Source organism: Dryobates pubescens, chromosome 15, assembly GCF_014839835.1.
Source record: "Dryobates pubescens isolate bDryPub1 chromosome 15, bDryPub1.pri, whole genome shotgun sequence".
NCBI classification, from domain to species: domain Eukaryota; kingdom Metazoa; phylum Chordata; class Aves; order Piciformes; family Picidae; genus Dryobates; species Dryobates pubescens.
The window spans coordinates 12,664,283-12,683,868 of record NC_071626.1 but is presented as its reverse complement, the minus strand read 5'-3'; the positions used below and the strand labels follow the sequence as shown (position 1 = coordinate 12,683,868).

At 42.9% G+C, this 19,586-nt stretch overlaps 1 protein-coding gene across 1 annotated transcript in view; it reads left to right on the top strand.

Moving 5' to 3' along the window:
* The window catches only part of STAB2 (stabilin 2), a 75,588-nt gene that overhangs the window by 29,908 nt on the left and 26,094 nt on the right, over positions 1–19,586 (top strand). The window contains exons 24-41 of the mRNA XM_054167733.1: positions 829–922; positions 1,140–1,298; positions 1,682–1,777; positions 2,512–2,607; positions 3,572–3,619; positions 6,751–6,887; positions 7,263–7,377; positions 8,176–8,253; positions 8,458–8,550; positions 8,662–8,769; positions 10,392–10,523; positions 11,508–11,633; positions 12,687–12,743; positions 13,947–14,042; positions 14,640–14,835; positions 15,351–15,446; positions 16,290–16,335; positions 18,113–18,189. Of these exons, the coding sequence (XP_054023708.1) occupies positions 829–922; positions 1,140–1,298; positions 1,682–1,777; positions 2,512–2,607; positions 3,572–3,619; positions 6,751–6,887; positions 7,263–7,377; positions 8,176–8,253; positions 8,458–8,550; positions 8,662–8,769; positions 10,392–10,523; positions 11,508–11,633; positions 12,687–12,743; positions 13,947–14,042; positions 14,640–14,835; positions 15,351–15,446; positions 16,290–16,335; positions 18,113–18,189 (1,850 nt within the window). The remainder of the gene's footprint in view (positions 1–828; positions 923–1,139; positions 1,299–1,681; positions 1,778–2,511; positions 2,608–3,571; positions 3,620–6,750; positions 6,888–7,262; positions 7,378–8,175; positions 8,254–8,457; positions 8,551–8,661; positions 8,770–10,391; positions 10,524–11,507; positions 11,634–12,686; positions 12,744–13,946; positions 14,043–14,639; positions 14,836–15,350; positions 15,447–16,289; positions 16,336–18,112; positions 18,190–19,586) is intronic.

Here is a 19,586-nt window from a genome sequence, read left to right as displayed (position 1 = left end):
ATGAACCTTGGGTTGCAAGATAGCAACTAAGCATTCTCCACACACTCTCCTACGCGTATTTGACTCTGGTAATGTACAGATGCATACAGATCTGACCCTTTTTGAGAAGAATGCCTTCCTACCAACAGCTACAAAGTCTCTTAGGAACCACTTATTTCTAACCATCCATTAGTGAATTAGTTTGAGCCTCACTGAAAAACAAACTGTCAGAGAGTTTGGGGATAGATAGCTCAGACTGGTCAGCTCAGGTACGAGTTGTGTAACACAACACTGTGGACTTCAGCACAGGATTTAGAGTACTGAAAGGACTGGTCACAAAACACTGTTATTGCTACAGCTGTCTTGCTTTTGCCTCACGCTCACCTTAAACACATAGTGAGTTTGTATCTTGCCGCAGTCACAATGAGTCACCACACAAAGCAGAATGAGAGATGCTGTGTCACTTGAGTGCTTAAGAAATTCCTTCTAATCTTGTGGTAGGTCAGTCCAAGGAAACAGGGGTGTGCATTGTTTTGCATGTATTGCAAAGAGAGAGCTGTCTTCTGTATCACTGAAAGAGCAAGCAACCCCAGCTCCTAATTAATTTACAGCTATTATCTCACATTTGCAAAGATCACTTCAGTACAGAATTAATTTTACTCCCCAACTCATACACAGAGAATGGATCCCTGATTCAATTTATGTAATGTATGCACTTAAGCTATTTGTATCATGATTCCAAGGTGACGGATTTCAACCTACCTCTACATAGCATGCTACAGTGGAAAACAATCGCTTTACTGGTTTCCTATCATATTTAATGCCTCCCTCCTCCTCTTGTCTCTATAGCTGTGTTTGCAAACCTGGCTATGAGGGAGATGGCATGAGCTGCAGCAAAGTTGATCCTTGTGCTGCTTTAAACCCAGATGGCTGCAATATCAATGTAAGTATCTACCTTTCCCACAGAGCCTGGCACTGTAGCAAAGGAGGCAGTAAGGAAGGTTTGGACATAAACTTTAGCAGAAGGAACAGTTATAATTTTCGCTTCAGTTTCAAGTTTATTCCCCAGAGAGGAGCATCACTATTGCTTAGGCAAGCATCATACCTAAAACCAGATGCCACCTACCTGTCTTGATCAGATGTCTCTGCATCTCCTCCAGGCCGAGTGCATTCAGACGGGACCAGGAGAGCACGCCTGCATCTGCCAGGCAGGGTGGACAGGTGATGGAAGGGACTGCTCAGCCATCAACAACTGCCTGCTTCCCACTGCAGCAGGGTGCCATGAAAATGCCACCTGCATATATGTTGGGCCAGGTCAGGTATGTCCTCCTTACATACATTGCCACCTTTGGCACTAGATCTCACCCACTTTGCCAGTGCTTCCTACCCTGTTTTCTCCCCAGATTCTCCTCTCCCTCCCAGTCACAAGATTAATTCCACCCAGTACACTTTACTCAGTTTCCTTCAGCTCCTGTCCCAGTGCTCTCTCCCTCCTATGTGGTGGTGTTCTGGTATCAAATATTTTTTAGTAAATACATTAAAGTAGATGCCAGGTATACAGGTCTTCTGGAGATGTTAATCAGTGTCATTCCACTGAAGTCAAGGGAGCTATGCAGAAACACAGAGATGAATTTGCCCTATCTAGAATATGCATGCTATTTTAATCATTTTAATGAACCCCTGTGTTTTACTGAAACGACAGAATGACTGCAAGTGTAAGGATGGATTTCAGGGGAATGGAGTTGAATGCACACCCATAAACTCATGCCTGGAACAAACTGGAAAATGCCATCATCTGGTAAGTAATTAATCATTCTCTGAACAAAGTGTTCAGATACATATCACTCCCCTCCTCCTGCACACACCATAAAATTTCTTTACCATTCCAAGCCTGCAGTTTCTGTTTGAGCTGTAACAAAGCTTACTGAGCAGCACTACAAGCACCAGAAATACTATGTGAGCCACGTCAGTACAGTATGTGTGCTGAGGACAGACTGCAAGGGCTGCTCTCAGCTCTGCTTGTACAGAAGGACTGTCTTGAGCCTGGAATAAATGAACACTGCTCCTTTACCATGCTTTGGATGCACTTGCTTCTTGTCATGCTTACCCCAGTCATGCACATCTGTGTGGGCATCTATCAGCTTTACCAGCAGCTGCATGTGTTCAGTGACCTGCAGGCTCTCCTGTGCTTTGTGATGTCTGCAACAGCCACAGCCTCAGAGATAAAGCTCAAGCAAAGAGTACTGGGGAGCAGAGGATGGACCTGCCATAGCCTGGGGAATGAACAGGGCCTTGAAAAAGGGTGGAGCAAGGGTTTAGATCCCTACAGACTTAGTGCAGGTGAGGAAGTCAGTGCCCTCAGCTTGGGCAGTTTGTCCTACATGAAAGTAAAGAGGTCCATGCAAAATGGGACAAAAATCCTTTAAGTTTATATTTGTATACAAATGGCTTTCAGGAAGAGGCTTTATAGGCAAACCTTGATCTAGAGGGGTCTCCTAAGTATCTAAAATTTTCTCTTTTTCTGGTTCAAAGGCAACTTGTCAGTTTGAGTCTTCTCATGGCTGGGAATGTGTGTGCCCAAGCGGTTATGAAGGAGACGGCAGAATATGCTATGGAAATGCTGCAGATGTAAGTAAGATGGTCATCTTCTCTGAGCACAGGGCTGGCTGCACAGTTTTCACGCTGGATCTTTACCAGAGATGTAGCAAAGCCATTACAAACAGCTAGAAAATATGATGCTCACCAGTGCTATCTCTAGGCTATGTTCCTGCTGGACACTGTTGCCCAATAGAAAAATGATCTGTCGTGTGTTCAAAACATAGCTTGGAAAGGAGCCTATTTCTTTAAGACAAATTGAAGAAGCTAAGCCCAGAGGCCTAACATGCAGAAGTGCTAAGCACTCACTTTCCAGATGGGAGCGGGTAGCACCTGCACATCTGAAGTTCTGCCTTGAGGTTATCTCAGTGGAAATGGTCAATTTACCATGTTAAAACAAATCATGTTGACTGGCAGGCAAATAAAACCAAAATAAGTAAATTGGTGAAATAAATATACATTTAACAGCATAGGAAAAATGAAAGTGTCAGCTGCCTCACCCACTGGCAATAATCTTCCACAGCACCTGGCAGGATCTGCTGACCCTGCTCATACCACCATCTATCTCTGTTCAAAGTACTGCTGCAGAACAAAGGCCCTCTACTAGCAGGATGAAATGTAAGATGCTGTACAAATACCAAGCAAAACAATATACCTTTTTAAAATCAATTTTGCATTGAACATAAGATTTAGTCTTGTATTTCCAGAAAATTAACACTTAGCCTGAGGTCTATACATGTTACATACCAAGGTGAGGTACACTTAATACACCTAAGCAGCAGATGGTCTCATTTTCAGATGTGTCCATTACCAGAAAGTATCAGTACTAGAAAAACATTAATGTCTTCCCTTTTCAGATACACTGAAAGTTTTCTCCTTCATGTCACATCAGCCAGGCCAGATGCAACTGGTTACACCACAAGCTACAGCAAGAGTACTTTAAGACAGATAATCATATCTTACATAGTTGTTGCTCTTTCTTTCTGTTTGTAATCAGGAGTTATCTACTCTGTCAGAAGCAGCTGCATTTAACCAGTGGGTTAATGTAAGTACACTTTATGGCTGTTTGGTTTTTTTCTTCAGTATGATCAGGTTTGCAGAAAAGCAGGAGTCTTTTAGTCTGTAGAAATGGGGACCTCACAGCAATATTCCCATCACAGCACAGAGCACCAAGCTCTGGAAAGGCATTGGAGTGCCTCTTCCAACAGTCACAGCAGTGCTCATTATCTGGTTCCCTATTCCTGCCTGAAAAACAAAATTCCAATCCCAAATTTAGGTGAAAAAAAATGAAGAAGCTCCACAAGCAGAAGAGCAGGACAAAAGCTCAGTCTCTGAGGCAGGGGGCTACATAACTCATGGCTAGCTCTGTACATAACTACTCTTTAGTCCAGACAAGAAGAAAGCCTGGTACAAGAAAGTCTGAATACTCCAAAGTGACTCTTTCCAGCTTCCCTCATGCCATAAAATTACAAGCAAGAGGAAAGGGAAGACAAAGCCTAACATTTCCCCCCAAAAAACAGCTCTGCTTAATCTTTACTGAAGTGAGGGACATGAAGAAACAGATTCATTGATTTGGCTTTAGATTAGAGAAGCACCAACCAATTTAAGTTAGCATAAAAACTCTAGATAGATTGATTGTCATTGTCTACTTATTTTCACACACTATCATCTGTTACTGGGCAGCAGTAACATTAGAGGTCCTAACTCACTATAATTGTCACTGTAAGAATAAAAATCCAAACCAGTTTCTCCCACAAAGAGCTAAAAACCTAAATATAAGATGTGTATAGCAAATACACAGCAAAGGGAAAGGAACAGGGGTGTGTTGATGAATAACATCAGAAGTAGAATTCACAGTACTTCAGCTGCTTTCATGATTTTCAAAGTTAGACATCTCAGGGATCATTAATGCACAAAATTGTAAGAGGGACCTCAGGGAGCTACTTAAAAGAGAGGCCAGTGTGGCTAATTTAAATCTGTTATCTGCCTGGCCCTGGGCTCAGGCTACAGCACTGGACACTTGGTAGAGAAACTAATGGCATTAAAGAAATGAGCACAATAGGAGAGGTTGCTCACCGGCTAACGTGCTCTTTAGATAATGAAGTGGGGGAGGAGGAAGGGGCTCAGGGGGTCTAGAGGTGCTGGGTGGAAACTGGGGAGCAGATTTTTGTTTAATCTGTTGAAACAAGGAGGTGGAAATTTCTACCACACTTCAGATAGACATTATCTCTTAAATAATGGTAGCTACAAACATGGGCAAAATAGGGAGGTATATCCATCAGTGGGGTTTTTAACTTCATACTTGAGCGGGAATGTGATGTTTATCACTTTTCATAACCAACTTTTTTTTTTTCTTTGCTGGTGAGGAAGGGTAAGCAAGGGAAGTCTGTTGCTATTTCTATATTTAAATATTTAGAAGGTGACAGTGATGACAGATATAAAGAAGGATGATCTTTACAGAGGCAAAATTCCCAGCTATTTAAGGGAGCAGATTCCATTCTCTGACTTAAAATGCAGTGTGGCTATCAAAGGACTACTCCAAAGAAGCCAGCCCCCAGGCAGCATACCAGCAGCAAAACTGTAGAACCCAAGCTCCTATTTCTCCCTCAAGTTTTGTAGTATCAAGAAGGGCAAGCTGTGGAGCCTGTGAAAAGTTTGGAGAACCACATCTTTGGCAAGACTACATTAAAAACTTTATCTCTCCTTTTCCTACCCCACCACAAAAAACCCGCCAAAACAAAAACAAAAGCCAACCAACCAAAAAAAAAAAAAACAAAAACCCACCCAACACAAAAACCAAACACCAAACTCAAATCACACACACAACTGGAAAAATCCTCTCCAATGGAGGCTCTCTCCATCTTTAAGGCAGATGCAAACACATGGAAGGTGAATCAGTCAATGCACACTTCAGAGTCCTCATCCCCCATTTAAAATTAGAGCTGTCAGTAGCAAGCTCCACTGCAAGCTCCAGTGCTAGTGGGAACAGATATCCCTTAAAGATCTTGAAAATACCAGCCATGGTAAAGTCTTATTCCACATGGGAACACCATGTCATGTGGGTTTCTTATTTCATGCCTCATAACCGTCCCTGGAGGTGTTCAAAAAGGAATTGGACATGGCACTTGAAGCCATGGTTTAGTAGTCATGAGCTCTTGGGTGACAGGTTGGACTTGATGATAGAATAGAATAGAATAGAATAGAATAGAATAGAATAGAATAGAATAGAATAGAATAGAATAGACCAGGTTGGAAGAGACCTTTGGGATCATAGAGTCCAACCTATCATCCAACACTAATCAACAAAACCATGGCACCAAGAACCCCATCCATTCTCCTCCTAAACACCTCCAGTGATGGTGACTCCACCACCTCCCTGGGCAGCCCATTCCAATGGCCAATCACTCTTTCTATGAAGAACTTCTTCCTAACATCCAGCCTAAACCTCCCCTGGTGCAGCTTGAGACTGTGTCCTCTTGTTCTGGTGCTGGTTGCCTGGGAGAAGAGACCAGCTTCCACCTGTCTACAACCTCCCTTCAGGTAGTTGTAGACAGCAATAAGGTCTGCTCTGAGCCTCCTCCTGTCCAGGCTAAGCAACCCCAGCTCCCTCAGCCTCTCCTCAGAGGGCTTGTGCTCTGAACCCCTCACCAACTTTGTTGCCCTTCTCTGGACACACTCCAGCAAGTCAACATCTTTCCCAAACTGAGGGGCCCCTCCTTGAGGTCTTTTCCAACTTTATTAATTCTATGATTCTATAATCCTTCTATTACATAGCATTGAGTGCTCTATAAGTGTAGGTTACTTGAAGTTACCAGTAACCACTAGTATTTATCACCATGGTTTTGAGGCTTTTAAAAACATTTAAGTGTGTAAACGAATCCATGAGACAGACTTTTATGGGAGGCAACTTGTGTATTTCATAATAAAAACTGATTCTGGCACATTGCTTGTGCCCTTTAAATGCTGGCAATTTATCTTGTAAAAAAATAGACACTCATTTACCATTTCTGTACAGCTGTATGTACTTTTCTTCCAGTCATTGCTCAGTATAATAGTTTTTCCTGTCCAGGCTGGTCACAAAACACGTCACGTACTCCACCTTGCTAAGATGTCACCAGCTGCTATTTATAGATCGTCCTTAGGATGAATTATTTTAGCCTCTTTACTTTCATGCAGGAGGCTGAGATAAACTCGGTGTTGTCCACTACCTCAAACCTAACTGTCCTCGTGCCTTCTCTCCAAGCAATTGAAAACATGGGTGAAGACGAGAAAGCCTTTTGGATGTCAAAGAGCAACATCCCAACTCTACTGAAGTATTTTAATGGTTTGGGGGTTGGGTTTATTTTTAATGAATTGCTTTCTATGCCAAGCAAGCCTTTGGTTTGAAGGCAGTAGAGAAAGACAGTAATTAACATTTTAAGGGAGGGACATAAGATTCCCCTTCTAGTTACTGTAGTTTAAATCACTGTAGAGGTAAAACAAAGGCATTATTCATATTATGTTAGAATTGTTTAAAGGCCAAAGATTGGCACATAGGTAAACTGGGTATTGTACAAACAATTACTGCTTTAAACTATGGTTTTAGACACACTAAGCATATTTACCTTAGGGAGAAAAACAAAAAAAAAGGAGGAAAACAAAAAAAAAGAGGAAAGACATTCTCTTTAAATCCAGTTAATTTCCTTCAGGTATCATGTACTGACAGGAGCTTACAGCTTTGCTGATTTCGAGAATTTATCATCTTCTGACATGCTGCCAACATCCCTACAGAGCAACTTTCTACACTTGTCTAAAGAAAATGGGGTAAGATGACCCTTCTTGCATTAAAAAAATAGCACTAAGACATTACAGACCTGTATGTCTTAAAAGACTGTGTCACAAATTTAAAGAGATAGAACAATGATACAGGATGCTCAGGGAGATACATTAACCTGATTTTCTCCACCACTTTACCTAGCTGAAATTTGCCCACGACATAATTTATTCCTAATGTGCAAACACTGGACAGCAGCCAAGCAGAAGCATAGTCCCCACCTGAAGCAGCCTTTGACTAAGAACATCAAATAAACATCTAACTTATTTCAGGGAAAGTAGAATGTCATGCATATGTCCACACATGCAACCAAACTACCAAAACTACGACAACTGGCAGTCCTGCCCACTCAGCCTTTCCATTTAGTTCTCATTTTCTGGGAAAATATATGGTGCATTTAAGTATTTCACCCACATTAAGGGGAGAAAAAGTTCCCACCTCCATACCCTGAAGGAAAGGTGCACAAAAATTAATTGCGTGAATCAGCACAGGCCCTCATCCTGCCATGGGGTGGGGATGAACACACCTACCCCAAGCACCCACCCTCATGCAAGCAACCATGGATTTGTCAGTCTGCATGCAGGGACCAACACAGAGTCACAGAGTCAGCTCTTCTGTGCATGGCTCCCTGAGAGTAACCCAGCCTCCAGTACAGACAGGCACAAGTGAAAGCAGCCTGGAACCCCAGGAAAGCATTTGGGAGGGTGTGGAAATCCACAGCATGAACTACTAGGACAACACTGCCAGTGTGCTTTGAAAAGAAGCCCTCTCTTCTCTCGCTCTTTCAGAACCTCACCCTTGAGGGCGCTCACATCGTGGCTGGCGACATCACATCCACAAATGGGATCATACACGTTATTGATAAGGTATATGGTCACATAGGGCGGATTTGCTCCTCTGCAGTACAAGCAGTGTAACATTATTAACAGCTCTTGGGGGGAAAAAAGGTGCTTGCAAAGAACAGCATTTTGTGCTTGCACAGAACAGCATTTTGGCTTGCATTTGATTCTTGCAGCTGTGACCACAGCACACACACATACACTGACAGGGGTTATCTGCTCCCTCTTCAGGTTCTGACACCACTCCGCAGCACTGTCATGCCGAGGCTGCTGGCCCGCCTGGAGCAAATGCCCGACTACTCCATTTTCAGGGGCTACATCATTGTAAGGTTTCAGAGCGTTCTAAGAGTAGAAGTGATTCTCTGCTTTATTTGCATTTGGTCTGTTACCAGGTTATCAGTGGTCATTCTGATTTGGTTTTGTGTTTCACAACAGCAATACAACCTGGCAAGTCAAATAGAAGCTGCAAACACGTATACTGTCTTTGCCCCAGATAATGATGCCATAGAAAATTACCTAAGGGATAAAAAGTCTGCTTCTTTGGTATGTATTACTTACAAGACATAACCACTCAGTATCTCTTCTCAGTTTCAAATAGAAGGATTGAGAGGATACTAAAATAGGAAGAGGGATTTGTTTTCCAGAGATCCAGTAAGTTTGGGGTTGTATTTAACACCAGAGGAGGAGACAAGGGATGTATTCACCCATATTTTCCCAGCTTGCTGGAAGAGCCTAGCTGTGTGTTCTGAGTTTCACTCTTCTCTAGATTGGAGCTATGCTGATACTATCCAAGACATTTAATCAGTAGACTATTTTTTTTTTGTTGTGGTTTGGGGTTTTGTTTGGGTTTGCTTTGGTGTTTGGTTGTTTGGGGGATTTTTTTGTTGTTGTTGGATTGGGGGGGGGGGGGGGGGGGTGTTTGCTTGTTTAACAAAGAAGATCAGAACAGGAAGGATCATGAATAACAGTGAAATGAGTTTCCTAGGTGAACAAGTCCAGTCCTTTGTTATCACTGGCAACCCAATCATTAGTAACACCACAAAATATTCTGACTCTTTCTGCAAACTATCCAGATGCTTACTCTGTCACTCCTGTGGGAATGCTATTACCCAGCCACTTTCTGCAAGCCATTTCTAATCTCAGTTTATGAGCACCATTAGTCAGTCACAGGGCTCAGAACAATTTTCAAAATTTTCCTGGCTTGAAATATTTCCTCAGGCAAGTTGCTGCTGCCCAGTCCCAGGAGACCCACATCAGGCTCATGCCTGACCTGGCCGTCAGCTCCTCCAGCCAGCATGGTCTTGTCCATCCCACCTCCCCTGCTGACCTGAGTCCTCGTGCCCAGAGCTAGTTCATATTCTTTTGACAGCATACCTCTGGGCAGTTTATATCTCTTTATTCTTATGCCAGGAATGTGCTTTAGCTGAAACAACTTTCTCTGGCATTTGTGCCCTGACGTGTTTACAAGGCCAAGTAGCCTTCTCAATTCTGTTAGTCTCTGCCCAAGGTAAGCTGTTTCCTGCATCACTACAGTGCCCATTTCATATTTGATCCAGTTCGAAACAGCTTTAGCAAATGCACATGTCGAGAGCCACGCCTTGCAGAGGAAGCTTCACCCATAACTGTTCAATGACATTGGTGCTTCTCTGCCTCTTCCATAAATATTTACCCTGTCACACTCTGTCCCTACTTGCCAGGAAGCTAAGGAGTTCAAATGACTCATCCCAAAACATTTACCACCAACTGGCAGACCTACAGCAAAAGTCCTGCTTGCTGCCTCACCAGAAGAATTTGTGCATCATCAAGCTATGTCTGCTCAAATGACTTTTGAATGCTCTTTTAGTTGATTCGTGACATGATGTAATAATTTCCACATCACTTACAAGCAGCATTTATAACAAACTGGAAGACTCATAGGACATCAGTCCCATTGGATTCAGCTTGCACAAGTTCAGTAGCCTTTTATCCCCCATGGTCAGTAGAAGTTTTAGTAGGAGAGAAATGCAGGGTCTCCAGAGTAGGAAATATGAAATAACCTGCAAGCTGAAAAAGCTTCTCCTTAAATTCAGGCAATTTCTGTTTGGCTTACACCCTTTGAGAAAAGCTATCCCTAGTAACTTTGGATGCTTTGCAATGCATCTGTGACTGGAACTGTGTGTTTGCAGGAAGAAGGGCAAATCCGCTATCACATTTTGCTGGATGAGAAGCTCCTGAAGAACGATCTGCACAATGGCATGCACAGGGAGACCATGCTAGGGTTCTCCTACCAGGTTGGGTTCTTCCTCCACAACAACCAGGTACTGGTGCTGCTTTTTGTGAATCCAGCTCGAATTTCAACTAGTGTGCAGTCAAAAGCAGCTGTGCTCCCCCCATTAGCTTCTGAGATTTAACAGCACAGAAATTGAATTTCGCTTGAAATGCCTCTCTCAGACCTGATTAATCCAAAGTCAGTCTTGAAGGGATCTTTGATTGAATTTTATTTCAGTTGTGCTCTTCACATTTAGCATTGCAATTTAGAACCTACCGTGGTAGACCTCTGTCTCTGGCAGCTATACGTCTGCATCACAAAGCAGTCATTAATCTGACCTCCAACAGCTATTAGAAATTTGCCTTCAATTATAAAACATTAATTCTATTTTCAATCCTAAGAGCTGAAAGCACTGGACAACAAATATGAATTGTCTTTCAAGACCACTCCTGGGAAAATCAGGCACAGCAAGATTAAGCAACACACCCAGTTCTGTGGCACAGGGAAGGAAACTTGATTCTCCTTCTCTGCTCTAGGGCTCACTCTGGGCACAGGCAAAGGAGGGAAGAAAGCTTCTCACCAAAGCAGTTTCAACCCTTCTGTTTGGAAAAGCATCTTGGGGATGCGGCTGGTGAGGTCACCATGGGAGTACAGGGTAACAGTGAGATGATGAAAGTCCTTCTTGAAAGAGCAGCATCTGGGAGGGCTTCCCTGAAGCCTCTCATTCCCTGACAACAGCAGTCCCAGCTCCTGTCTTGCTTTAGGCTTCTTCTTCTCCACCCCATGGTGGAAAAACCTGCTCTGCCAAATCGTATTGCTAAGAAATTTCAACAGGCTGCAAGTCGTCTTATGCCCTTCAGTCCAGTCAAGCTCTTAAATGCAGCGACTGGGATGTGAGCAAGTGCTTGAAGTTAACCCCATTCAGTGAAGTGAACCTTGCACTTTGCTCCTTCTTTGATCTGCTAATGCTGTAGTTACCACATAGTTACTAAGTATCTCTGGTGCTTGTTAACAGGTTTCAATTCTTTTGTAGCTATTTGTAAATGATGCACCTATAAGCTATACAAATGTTGCAACAGACAAAGGAATGATTCATGGGTTGGGAAAAGTCCTGGAAATACAGAAGAACAGGTGTGACATCAATGACACCAGGATCATTGTAAGTGGTTCTGCTTCTTAAGTGCTTCAAGGCCCATCAGAGAAATCTGTAGCCAAACATAGCTCAAATGTACAGGATGCCTGGCACTATTTCCCAGTAAGGAATGCACACGTTTTCCACAAATGATATTCCTACCAGATTTTTATTGTCTAGTAAGACAGCTTTCATCTTGCACTCAGCGGACTGACAGCTTGGATAAAATATAACCCAAATAACATAGGAATAAGCAAATCCTGAGTTTTAATTTTCAGAAAATAATAGTAACACACTATTCTTACATATCTTTTTAGCCAGGCCACTTGATTATATAGTAAAAAGGGGGAGGGGAGCAGAAAAAAATATTTTTAGTAGGGAAAAACAAATTATCTTTGCATTCCAAGTGCAGGTTACCACTGCACATACACGTGAACTCCTTGTACCCCCCTGAGTAAACTGTCCTTGTTTTGTTCCTTTACACATGGAATACAAATGGTTGTACTTGCCTTTGTTTTCCCAGGGAAATTTGTTTTCCCTGCTGTGTTCAACTGCAGCAACATACTTACACATTCTTTTAAGCCTTGCTAGAAGCAAGGACATAGCTGGACAGAAATAATATTAAACCTCATGCACTAGGTACAACATGTATCTAAGCATCTTGCAGAAACTGATCTTACACAAGCAAATGATTCACATGCACATGTGGCATGGGACATACACATGGCACAAGGGCTCCGTTTCAAAGCTGCCCTTGCACCACAGGCAAACCACATCCAAGCTCAGGACTTGCTGCTTCTTATGCTTTAAATGAGGAGGCCTTTGGGAATCATTGCTTTAGGAAAGCAAAAGAAAATATGCAAAAGAACTCTCCTTCTTCACCTTGGAAGAAGGTGTCCCTACAGACCTCCTGCCAAGCAGTGCAGCTACCCTCTCCACCTTTACCAAAGGGATTATCCTGACTGTGCATGTTGAGGTGCATATATTTAAAACATAGATGGAAGTTAGGCATTTTCTGGTGAGCAACCTGTCTGCAGCCCTATAAATTCTACTAATTTCCTCCCATTTGTGTTGCTTAAGGAAAAGTGCAGTATTTGTTCAAACCCATCAAAGTGTCCCCCAGGAACAAAAGAAATAGTAAGTATTTTATCATTAATACTAATATTTATTTTTTTAATCAAAAATTAGCATAGATGTATTTAATTCTGGTTTTAGTATCATTACTTCAGCTTCAGTAAGTTATGTTAGCTATTTCGGCCTGCTACACACATTGCTTACAGTCAGTAGACTCAATCCACCCTGAAAGGAAGGTAGCAGAATTAAGTGTAGAGAGTTTTATCTTGAAAGCCCAGTTTCTAATAATGCACTGGAACAACTGAAGATGACTCAAACTGCAAAGGTTACCTTTACCATGAAAAACTAAGGGAGCTGAATATGGTCTGGAGTACGCTTGCTGCAGGAAAAACTACAGAAGCATCTCTGAGCCCTTCAAATCAAAGATGTACAGAAAGGTAAATTCAGCCTGTCCCCAGCAATATGATGAGAGTCGTGGTCACAGGCAGAGTGCAAGACTACAGAGACTTTGGATGCCCAGATCCAGCACATGAGAACCACAGATATTTAGAGGTCACTCTCAACCATCACATGACCTAGAGTTTCTTGACATCCAGCTTTCTCTGGGAAAGCCTCTCTCTTGGGATTATATAGGCATATTTTCCTTTTTTTTTTTTTTTTTTTTTAATATATTATGACTGTAGGGATTGCAAAGTAGATCAAGTCTCATCCACTCCATTAATGTGATTGCTGACAAAGCCAAACAGAGTTGCTCATGCGTACAACTCAAAAACATTAACATTTCCTTTGCTAGGAACAGCTGCATAGATGCTTCTATCAACCTCCTAGCAAGGGTACAATGAGATCAGCAAGGCTTCTTCAGCAAGTGATCTTTCCCAACTGTGTCCAGACCTAGAAGATAATGTTTCAGTAGCTGTTTCTGCAGAACTTCAGCAGTCAGTGTGCAAAGAAAAAGCAGAAAGGACAAGAAATGTGCAGGGGAAAAAAAATGCTTGTCAGAATTCAGAAAAATAATCTGCTCAATTCTGAGCAAAGGCATTATTAGACACAGCATTAAAATGCCACAGGCACCAAGCTAAATTGATCCCAGGTTCACCAGGAGAAAATCATTCAGTTAATGTATTTTTATTTTGAAAAGTGTTTCCGTCATTTTAATTGTGAATGCAAGTCAGTGCACAGCATGCATAAAGTTAATGACCCATTTCTCAAAGCACTTGATCAATATGACTCAGAAGTGCAACTGTTTCTCTGTCGGTTTTTATTCAGACAGGGGAGAAGAAATACTGTGTTTTCTCGGAGAACAACATGAGAATATACACCATCCAGCTCAGGTGCTGGACAAAGTGTGCTAAAACCATCATTGTGAGTATACCCTTTCTGTTATGGTGAAAGCCAGGAACCCACATTCCGGAACTTCACCGTCCTCATAATCCCCACTAAACACGCAGAGCATGTCAAGGCGGTCCCTGACAATGGGTCTTTGTGCTGGATGCAGCAAAGACTGGAAAGTTAAAGGCTGATGATAGCTGCAACATAGGAAGGGCTGGGAGCTGATGTGGTGCAGAGGGAGCACAGGTTTGGAGAGGGTAACCCCATGCTTGTCCCTAGCAATCCCATTCAGTGGGAGCACAGGTTTGGAGAGGGTAACCCCATGCCTGTCCCTAGCAATCCCATCCAGAGGGAGCACAGGTTTGGAAAGTGTAATCCCATACCTGTCCCTAACAATCCCATCCACGTTTCCCTGGGGTGGTGGAGGGCAGCTGGGTCCCACCAAACACTTAGGGTAGCAAACAGAGCCCTGGCACAGTATAAAGCAGAGCCAGAGACCAGGAGAGATGAAACACTGCTAAAAATTCAGTTTTCCAGTTCACCCTCAACCTGCAGCAGTTCCAAGAGTCGATATTCAGCAGCCACGTGCTTGCTACGCTGACCTTCAGCACAGCATTTCTGGGTTTACAGACAAGGGAGTGCTGCGCAGGTTTCTTCGGGCAGCAGTGCCAGCCCTGCCCGGGGAAAGCAGGGAACACGTGCTCTGGAAACGGAGTCTGTCTGGATGGCATCAACGGCACCGGGATCTGCGAGTGCGGAGAGGGGTTTGTGGGTACAGCCTGCGAAAGCTGCACTGAAGGCAAATATGGTCTCAACTGTGATCAAGGTACTGAACAGCCCCAAATCACTCAGGCACACCTGCTACTCTTGTCAGATGTCAAAACCTTCCCCTTAGATCTTTTAACCGTGCCCATTCCAGATCCTGAAAAGTCACATCTCACTCGGGGCAGTAGGCCAGTCTCAAGAACATCATTAACCCTTTTCTTTCCCCATTATGGCATTTCCTCTGTGCTCCCTTGTTTGGAGATAGCACCTTCTGAACCATGTCCAGCAAGACTAACCCTCCGCAGCACTGCTTTTTCAAATGTGCTTTCCTATTAAGATACAGTTTTAGTCCCTGTATTTGGCAATAGAGGAAATAAGAGCATATTTTGAATTTAGATTTATTCTGTAGATAGAAGTCAATAGGCAGAAGCCAAAGCATTTCTTGAAATTGCCCAGAGCAGAATGTGCCATCAGGAGAAGACATCTAAGCCATCTCTCTTGCCTTCCCTTCCCCTCACTGTCTTGCTGTGCACATTGCTACCCTGATCAGGTTTTTCCTCCCATCTCTCCTCGCAGTGTGTGCTTGTGTCCATGGGAAATGCAGCAGTGGGATCAATGGGGATGGCTCCTGTGAATGTGATGTTGGCTGGAGAGGAGTGAGGTGTGAGACAGGTGAGTGTGCCCTCATTTACTTACTGTTTCCTGGAGCAAGAAGTGAGCATTTTAAGAAATGCCAGAACTACAGTTGTGATCAGATCCCATTGCACTACCAGACATCCAGCAGCTTTCCACATGCAGTGAAACACAGGTGACACTCCTGTGTTATGACTATTAATTACTGTACTAAAAGAGAGCCAGCTAAGAATGTGAGACCTAAATGCCTTACTCAGCTATTCTCTACCTGTGTCATCCTGTATCTGCCCCAAAATAATAGCCCATTTTTTTAAGGCTATATATTTTTCAGGGCAGTTACCTAGCTCATTTTGGACACAGATAAAAACCCTCTCGAGTGCTTCAATAAGTTGATTCAGCTCTACAGCACTGTATTAAATAACTATTTCAGAACTCTATGTATAACAGTACAAAATAAACAATGATATAAGCTTGTTAATAATAGCATTCAAAGTCAGTTTTACATTTGCTCAAGGAAAAATACAGTATTGAAATTAACTTTAGAGTGATTATATCAGAGCAAATTTCAGTTATTTTGATTATGTAAGTGTAGGTTTTTCTAAACTAATAGTGTGCAAAACTCTAAATGACAACAGGTAAATGACAACAAGAGAAATATTTTCTTGGTGATACATGGTCATGCTGCCTCCTCCTCACAAAGGAATTTAAGTGGTACCCACTGATTTGTGCAGATGGCGTCTCTACACAGACTGACAGCAGGGCTGTCTGCTGCAGAACTCAGACTCCAGTTCTGCATGGTGGGAATGAAAGACTGGGAAACTTGAAAGAGGTTGATCCCAAAGGTTTTGGTCTCTGTTTCATCTCTTGTTTTCCCTCTTGCAGAAATCAAAGATGATGCATGCAACGCCTCCTGCCATACCAGTGCTAAGTATGTATGAAGTCCACTTACTTGAAGGACGGGAGGGAAAAGGGAATATCTTACAAGGCAAAAAATATAGTCCATTTTGCTCTTTTATGAAGACCTCTCAGCAGCATAGACAACACTCATGTTTTCTGCCACAGAGATAAGGAGCAATGTTAACAATGTATCCAGTGATGAGGACAAAAAGTTCAGAATTGCCCAGAGAAGGGCAACAAGGCTGGGGAGAGGCCTTGAGCACAAGCCCTATGAGGAGAGGCTGAGGGAGCTGGGATTGTTTAGCCTGGAGAAGAGAAGGATCAGAGGTGACCTCATTGCCCTCTACAACTACCTGAAAGGTGGTTGTAGACAGGAGGGGGTTGGTCTCTTCTCCCAGGCAACCAGCACCAGAACAAGGGGACACAGTCTCAAGCTGTGCCAGGGGAGGTTTAGACTCGAGGTGAGGAAAAAGTTCTTCACTGAGCGAGTCGTTCGTCATTGGAATGGGCTGCCCAGGGAGGTGGTGGAGTCGCCGTCCCTGGAGGTGTTCAAGGGGAGATTGGACATGGCACTTGGTGCCATGATCTAGTTGTGAGGTCTGTTGGAACAGGTTGGACTTGATGATCCTTGGGGTCTCTTCCAACCTTAGTTACTGTGATACTGTGATACTGTGAATGTGCATGTCAAAAGGGGAAACAAATGGGATTTACTTTTTTTTTTTTTTGGTGGGTTGTGGAAATGAGACATCCTACCATGTCATGCAATATACAAAGAAATAGAACCTGCAGCACTAGAGAGCAAAAGGCCAGGGCAAGACTGATCACAAAAAGTGGATTTCTGAGATGGACTTTGTCTGCTTGTCCTAGTTGCCCCATTCATCATGACACATGACTAAAAAGGAGCAAGTCAGTGATCCATTTATTGATGTGCACCCACCTGCCATTAATGATCAGAGAGCAAGATTTACATTAACCAATAAACTTGAAAAAATGATCAAACATGAAAGGTGGCTGGAAAGCATCCTCATTTTCAGCCACGGCTCTTCCATAGGAGCAGAGAAACTAGAGGGGCAAACCCCCATTTTCCCCATTATCTACTCCACTTTGTGAACTTCAGTTCACAGCAATGACATTTTACCAGGCTTTCTTGGTAAAACTCCGCTCTCGTATTTGCTTGGGGGGGATCCTACACATGTTAACATCAAGACATTCCTGAGGTGAGAAGCAAAATGTTCTTCTCTTGAGCCTTATTCATCTGCTGCTGCAGGTATGAGTATAGATGCAGGCATAGCAGGAATGGGAAGCAAGGACAGGATTGTGCTGTGTTGTGACATTGTCCCTGGGTGACATCGTAAAGTGATCCCTGTGTTATACAAAGTTTGTTTGGCAGTAAACCCACACTTGTATACACAAGGGCATACTGTTCAAAAACCCAAATCTGAGCCCAGAAAACTCAGACATGTGGCTCCTGTGCCTGCGCATCAGTTCAGCTTCATCCCTCAAAAAAGTGTGTGCACAGTTTTCAGGTAAGCAGGCATGCAACTTCTAGGGTTCTGCACAAGAAAATAGGACTCTTGCTGGTGAAAGTGTGCAATTTCAATCTTTGAAACGGTGCATCCAAAATGTATTTGTAAAGCTTGGTCAGAATAGGTTCATTTGTATGGTTCCAACCACATTATACTGTATGGTTAAATGCCCTGTTATTTCCATGTAACATTAGGTTCAGAGCAATGCACAAAAGCAAGGGCTGTACAGGAGACCTGATTACTTTGGTTTTGTTCTTTTAATGTCTCCATTTACTTCTTCAGCTGCCTTCTCCTGTCAAACGGCACAGCCTATTGCAAGTGTGCAGCTGGGTTTGAGGGGAATGGGACACTCTGCACAGGCAAGTGGACTTTGTTTCTTCCCCTTTAAAACAGAAAAAGACAAAACATGCTTGAAGCAGTCTGTGGTCATTGTGGAGCTGGTGAGAGATGACCATTTCCCTGTGTACCAGTTAAAAAACAGGAATTGTTGCCAATTTGTTCAAAATAAGCAAGAGCCCAACAGGTGCAGATTCACAGCGAACAAAGGGCTCAAACTCTCCAAGCTGTGAGGCATTGTGCTAAGGGAGACCAGAGAAAAGGGAACATGCTGTGCACAACTCAGGCCCCATTGTTTGCAGAGTAATGAAACCTGGATTATGACTTTTACTCCTTTTCCTAACAAAGCCCAGCAAAGAGAGGCCAAGTCAGGGTACAATAGCACTTCCAGCTATTGGAAGCTCTACAGCTCTACTGTTTCCTCAGCTTTCTGAACTTGCACAGATTTCTGAGTTGGTAAAATCAGCTTCTTTAGACCAGAGAGATCTGAGACCTTCAGAAAGGGGCAACAGTATTTTATCCTAGGTGTCCCTTCAAGAGTCTGGGATATCCAGACTTATGAAACAGCCTGCTTCCAGCTACACTGATTGCAATTAATTTTTCAGTTGTTTCAATTAATCCTTAACTGATTAAAGTACTAAGGCTTTTGAGAACAGAAGCATAGTTGTCTATTGACAATAGTTGGCAGGGTTTTAATCCAAGATTTTAACATTCTTACTGGGGCTGCTTTCATTTTCTCTTCTGGCACAAATCAGCCAAATCCATTTCAATCTACTGTTGGGAAATTCCCCATGTGCAGGGAGAGTTGAGTGACACAGGTCACCCACAGTGGCTCTGCACTCATCCTTATTCCCCTGTACACAATTCCTGGGCAAAACCAGTTATAGGATAAGTAATTTCTCCAGTCTGGCTATTACAGCTTCTGAAACAGCAAGTTGGGATCTTTTGAGGCAAAAACTGAAGTAATTTTTTGGTTGGTCTTATTCACCTTTGATCTCAGGGTAATCTGAGCAATTAATTTTGTGAGCCTCTAACTCATCCAGAATTGGAGAAAAGACACGAACATCCACCTGAATAACAACTAGAGAATTTTGTCACAGGAGGGCTGGATGGTATTATGGTCTAGACCTCTTGAAAGAGAAGAAATGTGATCTCTGTGTGGAAAAAGGCAAGCTAAGGCAGAGCTTCACATTTAATCAAGAGAAGAACCTGAAGGTCCCTTTATTATGCTTGTTTGAAATGGGCAAAATCTGAACATGGGAAGTTACTGTATGTCTGTCCTGGGTGAATTCAACAAGACTAGAAGCACCTTCTCAGCTTTCACTCTTGTCATCTTGTAAGATGTATTAAATACCGGGCACTAATGAAATTATGGCCTCTTAAATCAGAAAGATTCTCTGTTCAGAAAATGTTAGCAAAT